Raw genomic sequence first — 9909 nt, forward strand, 5'->3', positions numbered from 1 at the left:
TAGTTTTGAGCTCATCGAGGTCACGTGTTTTTTAAGTTAACCGCTGACCAAGTACCAGCTTCTCGATTGGATCACGGGCTCAAACTAGGTTAACTAACTGTAATCAGGGCCGGGCTGTTCGAAACTGAGCCGGTTAACGCTATCCCAGGATTAAAAGTTAACCAAAGTATATTGTTCTGTTATAAAAATGTTTTACGCTGCTTATGTTTTGTGTAGTTTGAGATTATTGAAACTCCTCTTCCATTTCCTAATTTGCATATTATTATTCTTGAAATTCACTTCAAACCTAATAATGTAAGTGTATGAAAGTGATGGAATTTAATTTTACACGCGGAATTTCAGTCATGCCGCCGTTGAGGATAACATTATTTCTCTAATAATTTTTTTTGCGCTTTGTTTTTCAAAAGGATCGGACAGCTTTTATCAAGACTTTATGGAAGTTGTGGTTTGAACCTCTTTCTCCTAAACAACCCGGCAAAGGCTTTCAACATGTATTCATTGGTAGGTACTGTGGTCAACAGTTGTAAATGTGTTAATCTAGACCCTGCTTTCAAAGATTCAAATTAATTCCTGGTCGAGGATGTCGTGTCGAAGATCTTCTTTAACCATAAATTAGACAATTAAAGAATAAGGCACTAGCAAAGTGTCTTTGTCCACTAAAGCATACAAGTGTATAAAAATAACCAGCCCTAGGTCGACTCCTCCGCTTTGTTCTGTTACTAATACCCTTGTTAACATCCCGTCCGTTGATATTAGTTATAGACCTGAGAAGTAATATTGCAGTACACACAGTGGTATATTTTTTGTCTCGCTCTGAGCGAGTTGCTTAAGGGGCCATCTCACGGTATTAACAGTATCTACACCTATAAACGGATGAAGAACTACAAATGAACAATGTTTTTTTAACACCATTGGGTTTAAGCTCCTGGCATTCGCGGTAAAGATTGGCAACACACCAGGGTTTCGTTTTCGTTCATATGAGTATATCGCAAACTGTTACCATGGCAGCAACCAATTGTAAAGATAACCATATTTTGCCACTTTCCACCTGTTTGCTTCCCTTTCTAGAGTTAGACTTGGTAAAATATCTTTAAACTCGACAGTCTTGTGAAAACGATTTCGGCCAATAGTTTAATTTGATTAAATGAAAAGTTCATCTAGTGGATTCGTAAAAAACTTTAACGTTCCTATGTTTGATCAAAAAAGAGAAATCGCTCGATAAAATTTTGCCAAAAAATGATATTGTGAAGTAAGCCTCTATATCATGAAGTATACAAACTTTCGGAAAATTTCACCGAAGAGAACACGAAAAAACGAGGGCTGTTTTTCTTCGTTGTGACTTCATAAAATCTGGAGACACACACGCGCGCATGCGTATCAATGACCCACTGGCGTCATTAGCGCGTGCGGTTGGAAGAAGAATCGTGTTTAGCTCATATGGCGTTCCTAAAGCTACTTTTCGCAATATTGCGACACATTTTTAGAGATGGTAATTTAGAAGAAATTTACGCCGACCCTTTGACTCGCCTTCTTACAGAATTCATTAATGTGAGTATTAAAACTCAGCTGATCGTCAATGGTGACTCCTAGCAACTTAAGACAGTCGGAAAATTCAATGTTTTTTCCTTGAAAGTGTAATGGAATGTTACTTTCTGTCCTGTTATGCTTTAAAGTCATAGTTTGATATTTGCTCAGGTTTCCTTTTAGCAGATCGCTAGCATACCACTCGGAGGCCCTATTGGCATTCGTCATAAGGTTGGTGTAAGCTATTTTTGGGTCCCCAGCTGCTTCATACAGCAGGGGACAACCCCTACAGGACAACCTCTATCAGTCCGCTTCCACTTACTTCTAATAGCTCCCACTTGATCACTCGGTTCAGTCGATCACACAGGTAGGATTGAAGTAGATCAAGCAGTTCCTCAGGAAATCGATACGCGTTTAGTCTGCTGATCATAAGGGAAGGATGGAGTGAGTCAAAAGCCTTACTCGAGTCGGTAGACAAGATCTTAACAGGTCTTAACAGTTTGTTGGTTATCCCGTGCTGATTTCCACGCTTCAATAAGGCTTATCAGTGTTGTCTCACAACTATGGCGTTTACGGTATGCCGTGATTCGAGGATCCAAACGGCTGTCAAATAGGCCACTTTCGATATATCAAAATTCGGCTAGATAGTGAGGCCTAGAGGACACAAACAAAAGAAACGAATTAACATGCTTATTCAATTTCCTTTGTTTGTGTCCTTTAAGCCTCACTGCCAAGCTGAATTTTTTTAAAATTCAGCATATTAAAATATATCGAAAGTGGTCTATTTCTTTGAATTCTGATCGCTAAGAAGCTGCTCAAACACCTCATTAACCACCGGGAGGACAGTTATTGGTCGATAGCTCCCACCATCCTGTGGATCCTCTTTCTTTAAGACAGGCGTCCATTTCCCCTTTTTCCAGTAGCTTGGCCATTGACGATTTGAAATACATGAATTGTACAGATTCGCCAGTGGTTTAGCGCGTTTTTCCGCACCCAGATGCTTTTTTCCCGCATTAAATGACTCCAGAGCACTTCTAACTTGTACCTGGTTAACTGGATTGGATTTGATCATCAGATCTAACCTATTCGCCAATTGTATTTGCAGGACACTTGGATGGTTGTTTGAGTCACTCTTTGATTAGTCTCTTACGCTGACATCTCCGATATTTCTTGGTATCGTTGCAAAGTGATTTGCTAATATTTCCGCAACAGTCTTTTGGTTGCTAATGATCTTGCCATCAACTTTTAAGTTAATATCAGATCCCTTGACCCCTTTCCTAGTTCCAAGAAACGGTTTGAAAGTTTGGAAAAATTTCTTGGTTTTCTCTAAGGTCAGAAGTCTTCTTCTTCCAGTATTGTCGTAGAAAAATCCTTCTTTGCCAGACTGCTTCATTGCTACATTTTGCTTGTCTTCCCAGTTTTGTTGTGTTCTGTCTTTTAGACTACTTTGTGAAAGTTCTTCTGTTTGCTCGGATGGCAGTTTTTCCATGCGGTCGTCATGTATGGTGTGTCTTTGTCCCTTACTCGCTTCTTTTTCTGGGGAAAGCATTCGTCCAACAGTGTCTTGCATGATTGTATTCCAATTGAAGACACTAACTAAGGAAATTTCAGCTGAAAATTATTAAGAATCAAATTGACGTTTTACAGACTTTTAGCGTGACAAGGTACTTCTTTGTTTGGATAGAGCACGTTTGAATAGACCATTTCCAAGTTATCTTTAGCCTCTTTCTCAAAGTGAGTCAAAGTGCCCATCCCTTAATATGAAAGCTAATTTATAAGTAATATAAATTTAAGTCAATGTGAACAACAATGACAGGGAGGTCAGAGAAGCTATATGACCCATGTATTTTTAACATACATTTCTGTGACGCAATATCCTGGTAAGAAAAACACTTTCTCACTCTGATGTGAAGTATATATGAAATAATTCATATTTGAACTGCGGTTGTAGATGAAAGTGAAGAATGATCATCGCGGTAAATTTTCCAATTGAAGCAATTGGAAAGAAGAAGCCTGAAAAAAATCAGGGCTTCAACGGGATTCGAACCCGTTTTTTTTTTTTTTTTTAGGATTCTTCTTTCCAATTGCTTAAATTGGAAAATTTACTGCGATGATCATTCTTCACTTTCATCTACAACCGCAGTTCAAATATGAATTATTTCATATACACTTCACATCATTTCACTCCTCACGGGAAGATATGAACTCAATTAATTGACCTCGTTCCCAACGTGTGGCTTCATAGCGCAGTTGGTAGAGCATCGCACCGGTATCGCGGAGGTCACGGGTTCGAATCCCATTGAAGCCCTGATTTTTTTTCAGGCTTCTTCTTTCCAATTGCTTAAATTGGAAAATTTACTGCGATGATCATTCTTCACTTTCACTTTCTCACTGTGTCGAAAGATCAAATTCACCTTTCCCGTCATTATGGCGTGTTATTCCCAGGCCAATCATGTTTATGCTTTTCCATTATCTCAATCAAGACCATGCGGTCTTATCTTCTCATCTTTAGTTCACTCCAAGTTCTCTGACCTCTCAGAGTGTTGTGAAAAATTTTTCGTCTCAACGTCACTCTATTCGGAGTTTCTGTTCATTCTGGTTTCTTCCCACGAATTTATGTTCGAGATTTACCTACATTATTTCGTGTCCAAGGATGATGCCGCCGATTTACCGTGGTCGAAGGTCTCGCGTTCAGAACATGAATGCGGTTGCCGACGCCGCTGAACTAACCGACGATTCGGTTCAACAGCTGAGAAACTTTTACAGACAAAGGAATATAGTTTCCACTGGCAACAAGACCACAGTTCATTCTGGTTTATTCCCACGAATTTACGTTTAAGATTAACGTACATTATTTCGCGCGTGTTCAAGGATAATGCCACCGATTCACCGCGGTCGAAGGTCTCGCGTTCTGAACACGGATGCGGTTGCCGACGTTGTAGAACTAACTGCAGAACTAACCGACCATTCGGTTCAACAGCTGATAAACTTATACAGACAAAGGAATATCGCTTTCACAGGCAACAGGACCACTCTCTGACCACAGTTTGTTAACACAAGATTAATTCTCTGTCAGTCATTCTCTGATGACTGAATTTCATGTGAAGTGGCTGAAATCTTCTAGATGTTCTATTTACATATTCATAAGCTTATTATATTCATGTATTGTTCGTCTATTGGGAATACACTTCGTGTATTTGTGTGGATGAAATGCTCCATATAGGTCGCCCCATTGCCCCATAGACTCACATGGCCAGCTATCATGGCAGAAAGCCCCCGCCCCCCCCCCCCCCCCCCCCGCATGGTCTTGTTACCAAGGAACCATATCTGTGTTGTTTATTGTTGCTGCCGTCTTTGTTGCCTGGGAATTAGGACTCCAGGGAGAGGATTAGGACCTCTCAGTAGCCTTGGGACTATAGGGACTCCTGGAAAGGAGGGAGAGGATTATGACCTCTCAGGGCTTGGGGATTAGGACCCCAGAGAGAGGATTATGACCTCTCAGGGCTTGGGGATTAGGACCCCAGAGAGAGGATTAGGACCTCTCTGCAGCCCGGTTGTTGCTAAATAATGTTCTTATTGTTTAGATCCCCTCGTTGCCAACCACCTGAACCGTGTCATCCTGTAAGATACCTATTGGCAACTCGAGCACTTTATCCCCTGCCCCTTTTCTCCCATCAGTAGTTGTTGCTGTCTTTTTTGATCTCATGGGTCGGGAGCATTAAAATCAGATTTCATTCACATACAAATTAAACTCATCATTTGAATGGTTGCGCACCAGGCCTCGCTTTGGTAGAGAGGCTTAGGGCAACTCGCAAATGAGATATTTCCAAGCTTTTACGTTGCGTGACGTTGAAATGACGGCCTGAGAGGCCTGTTGCGTAGATTATTACTATTATTTTTGTTTTTTTCTGACTGAACAGTCCTCGCGATTCCATTAGATAAATTTTTAATTTTTTTGTCAGAGCTCCAGGGTAATATAATATTTCGCTTTAAGGTGATTCCTCAGAAATTTGTCGGACGATTACTTTAAACCTATCCACGTATTGTTTTGTTACTGCAAAGCATTAAAATCAGCACACTGCAAAACAAAATCAACTCAGGTAAAACAAAATCAACTGACGCAATAATAAAATCACCTACGGCGAAATAAAATTAGTCACTGCAAAACATTAAAAAGCAACAGACGGCGAAACAAAATCAGCTCCACCTATGAAGCGGTAAAGATACTAAACAACTATTAATGCCATTGAAAAAAAAAACAGACATCGGAACCCTCACATCGAAGTTTCGTTTAATTTGTAAATTATAAAGTCATCGAACAGGAAACAATCAAACTATTCAACTGTAAATTTCGCCTGCATGTTTCCTAAGGGAAGAATATAACATTGGCTCTTTCCAAAAATTGTATTAAAAATTTTACAGCTTGAGACAAAAAATATGCCTCAGTAAGCCGTCTGAAAAAGAGCACGTTCCAATCACGTGACCAGTAACGCAACGACCACAAGGTTGCAAAGAGTATCTGTATAGATATAGATATCTATCTATCTATCTATCTATCTATCTATCTATCTATATAATAATTGAATAGGATGAGCAGGGAAATAATTACGACTAACTGCCTCATTTTATCTTTGGATCACCAACCTATTCCCTTCGGAAGGCGATTCACAGTGATTTCTGACAAATATTTAATAGTAGTGTATGATGGGAACAGAAATCGAAACAACAAAGAAATGAGTGAAAATGTGTTCAGCCGGGCTATCGCCTCGTGTGCCACTGATGTTCTTACCACATTTTGACGTCTTCTGTGATCTATTACTGAACAGACGCAAGGCAACATGGAATCTATTTGTTTTATATAATAACGAAACAAACTACTACAGATAAAGCCTTTTTTTATTTCAAAATCTTTCAACATAACTCGAAAGCCGGCCTTTGCCCGCTTTGGCGAACACGAAAAAAGCCATTTGACGTAATCTATTATCTATACAAATTGAAGCAATCTCATTGGTTGCTGTGCGTAGCAAAGAATTGTGATTGGTCCAGGAAAATCACGCCACTGTCAAAGTTGACTCGAGCGACGCTTCTCGTGGAATGAAAACTTACAGCGAAAGCAGAATTGAACTGCGAAATCTACAAATCTTAAAAAAAATGCTGGATAAGTCAAGTCAGTTTTTGTCATCAGAGCAGCCCTGTGAGCCGAAAAGCTTGGATGTTGCCTCGAATATTGCAGAACTTGAAAAACTACGCTCGGAAAACTTGCAGCTGCGGTCAACCTAGAGGCCATTCGATTCGAGTTTTGAACGAAAGGAACGTTAGTGATGGTGGAAATTTGTGTCCTCTGTGGTTGGTGATTCTCAAATCAGTTTGAAATAGTGTCGGAGATACCTTTTAGCTGCAATGCAGTTGGCCGTGAGCTGTAGTGAGCTATACTTTGCTCGCTGCTGTGCCCTGATACGGACTGGAACATTCGCATCGGAAAGCAAGGTTATGTGTTTTTTTGACTGATTTTAAGAAGTGGTTTTGATGTTTCATTCCAGACAATCACTGTGTCAACAATTATTTTGAGACTGAGAAAACTTCAATGTTTTAAATAAATTAATCTCATAAACATTTTGTTTATTGGGTTTGTTAAATTCGAGATAAAGCAATGGTTCTCGGCTTACCAAGACTAATTCTGTGTTTGGTTTAGTCTCGCTCGACTGCCGACTGAGACTGCTCGAGTATTTTTTCTGAGTCATTTTCTACAACAGAAACGACTTTATCTTTCTTCTTCCTGCTATACTATGCTTCTGGTACCTGTTCAATGCCTGGACAAGACTTTCTTGTACCTTATCTTTTGGCCAGTCATGTAAAATATTATCTAAATTCTCAAAACTTTCCGCCATTTTAAAACACAGAGGGAAAAACTTTGTAATGATGACGTCAATCGTGCGTCTGTCCTCTAATAGATCATAGGCGAGAACCAATCAAAATGCGAGAATAACTTGGGTTATTATATAAATATATATATATATTTATTAATTGTGGTTTTGTATGTTTATTTTTCCGGCTTTCATTTCTATTGTAAAGTTCTAACCAATAAATTAAATTAAATTGAATTATATTTACCAACTCGCAATTTTAAGTTTCTGTACGTTCTAACCAAGAAAAGATATAACTTTCGTTCTAGTCTTCCACTTTTTACCCTAAGAAGAATAGCCCCCTTTAAATTGTGAGATGGAGACGTAACCTGGGCATTTTTAAATGCTCTATACCATTATCCTTTCATATATTGAAAGTGCTTTCAAATTTCTCAATTTATGTCCTACAACCGACATGAAATGCACATTTAGAAATTTTCACGTGGCTGGTGACGTCATCATACCAACTTTCTGGAAAATATCTATTTTAAGGCTAGTGTTAATTTCGTATGATGCAGCATCCTCCCGGATTTTAAACTGACAAAGTTATTTGAAAAGCGAATTTTTATCTAACTGCAGCAAAAATTTGAAAAATATCTGAGTGGGAAATGTTATTGAATGCGAATGCAATTAAATAGGAACTTAAGAACCTTTGCGCATGCGGCTCACACCTTTTGTAACTTACCAAGTACTTCCTAACTGAGCGGAAGAGTTAGAGAGAAACACTGTGGCAAAATTTGAAAACCCATTCTTTTGATTCGTCGACTGCTCCTGAGATGGTGGCTAGCTGTGGAAAAAAGGGCAGTTGACAGACAACTAACTTTTTATTGTTTGTCGTTTACTCAATAATAATAACCACCAATAACCACTGCTTACACGCCATCCAGCCCGTAATTGTTAGTGAAATCTATTTGATAAATTAAAGTAGTCTCAAGCAACATGATCAGCCGCCTTAACTTATTTTTAAATCTAAGGAAGCGATTACTTACTGAGGCACGACATGTGCAGCTAAAAATTTTCGCCGTATTTCAACTCTTACTTTTCCAAGGTGAAAAGCTGAAGAAGAAAGCGTACTCAGGATTCCACAACTGGTACCAGTTTTACCTCGAGCAATTGAAAAGTCCAAATGCAATAAAAGGCGTAACCGTCAATTCCTACACTTATAACACAGAGGTCAGTATTAATGTATGTATACTCACCTTTATTATATAAACTGTAGTATATTATAGGAGTATTTCAGCGTATCAGTCTGAAAAATTTGTAAATGTTTGTCGTAAAAAAATTCACAATTTTACGTGAGTATTGATCAATTAAGACACGATAGTCTCTACCTTTGTTTGAACACTGAGCGCTGTTGATATGCAGTCGAAAACTCTTCGGTTTTCTTCCAAAATTATATATCTTATTCTGTATTGCGAAACGGCATAATGATAAAGGAGTAACATAATTCTGATAACTAATTACTTAGTTCGTTCGCATCAAATTGTAAAATAAGCGCCATGTTCTCTTGCCAAATGTATATTTTAACTTGATTTTATCTTGTTGTATTCTGTAGCCAAGCTTTATGAGCTTAAATTTCGAGTGGGATGGACACACAAAGAAGTTTGATAGCAGCATGTTCGTCGGAACCAGCCCAGCATTTGATTTTGCCATATTCAGTCTCTGCTCTATTGTGCTATTTAAAACAGGAGGTGTTGGAGTAACGGACTGCAGTTGCAAAATCCACAAGAGCACGGTGACAATAAGAGCCATTGAAAAGGACAATAAAAAATTTCCGAAAACAGGCAAGATTTGCACAGCTTTCCCGCCGTCTGTTGTTCGTAAGTGTCAATTTAAGTGACTAACTGTTTGTGATTTTGGTTGAGATGATGGGACTAGTTCCCTATCAGCGAGAGCTAAGAGTCATGTGATGTAATCTAGCAGATTATAATGATACGAATTTTAAAATTGAATTGTTTATTTGGGAGTGGTTGGTCTAAGCCCGTCATGTGACGCTGCTAAAACAGGCGAATTTCCCTTAGTTTGAATTTATTGTTCAATACAAGTGGTAAGTGGTTATTACGGACACCTAGGAGACACGCAAAAATTTTTCTGTGATAAGGATATCAGCATTAAGCGAGCTCTCAGAAAAAAACAAACGTCAAGGACACACAATGTACTTAGAAGTAACAGGATGATGCATTTTTTCCTTTACTGTACACTTAAAGTTACTTAAGGTAATATTCAAGAAACCTGGAGCTCATTCAAAAGGTCAGATGTCTCGATCTATCATCCATATAACGGGATCCAATTCACCACAAACCTTTTTGACTCTATCTGCAATGTATAGTGATGACAACAAAATTCAATGTTACTATGGGAACTTTACTTTGTGAGTTACGTTTGTCCCCAAATTTTTTTTTGTTTTTTGTTTTTTGTTTTTTTTTTTCCTAGTTTTTTGACAAAAGATAATATTTTGATGCAGAGATGTTTTCATCGGTCA

General features: G+C 38.6%; 1 protein-coding gene across 1 annotated transcript; it reads left to right on the forward strand.

The window, feature by feature from the left end:
* Positions 1 to 4180: 4180 nt before the first annotated feature.
* On the forward strand, positions 4181 to 9267 carry LOC110049779 (uridylate-specific endoribonuclease-like). Its single transcript, XM_089288855.1, has 3 exons — positions 4181 to 4337; positions 8476 to 8600; positions 8983 to 9267. Exons 1-3 carry the CDS (start codon positions 4181 to 4183, stop codon positions 9265 to 9267), a joined length of 567 nt encoding a protein of 188 aa, XP_089144981.1.
* Positions 9268 to 9909: the final 642 nt, after the last annotated feature.

The sequence above is a fragment of the Orbicella faveolata genome, unplaced genomic scaffold (assembly GCF_042242905.1).
Source record: "Orbicella faveolata isolate gen_17 unplaced genomic scaffold, um_ofav_v1 contig_2, whole genome shotgun sequence".
Lineage (NCBI taxonomy): Eukaryota > Metazoa > Cnidaria > Anthozoa > Scleractinia > Merulinidae > Orbicella > Orbicella faveolata.

Coding starts and splice junctions, on each gene's coding strand:
- LOC110049779 (XM_089288855.1), top strand. CDS start 4,181: ATGCCGCCGATTTACCGTGGTCGAAGGTCTCGCGTTCAGAACATGAAT. Junction 4,338..8,475: donor CAAGACCACAGTTCATTCTG/GTTTATTCCCAC, acceptor TACTTTTCCAAG/GTGAAAAGCTGAAGAAGAAA. Junction 8,601..8,982: donor CCTACACTTATAACACAGAG/GTCAGTATTAAT, acceptor TGTATTCTGTAG/CCAAGCTTTATGAGCTTAAA.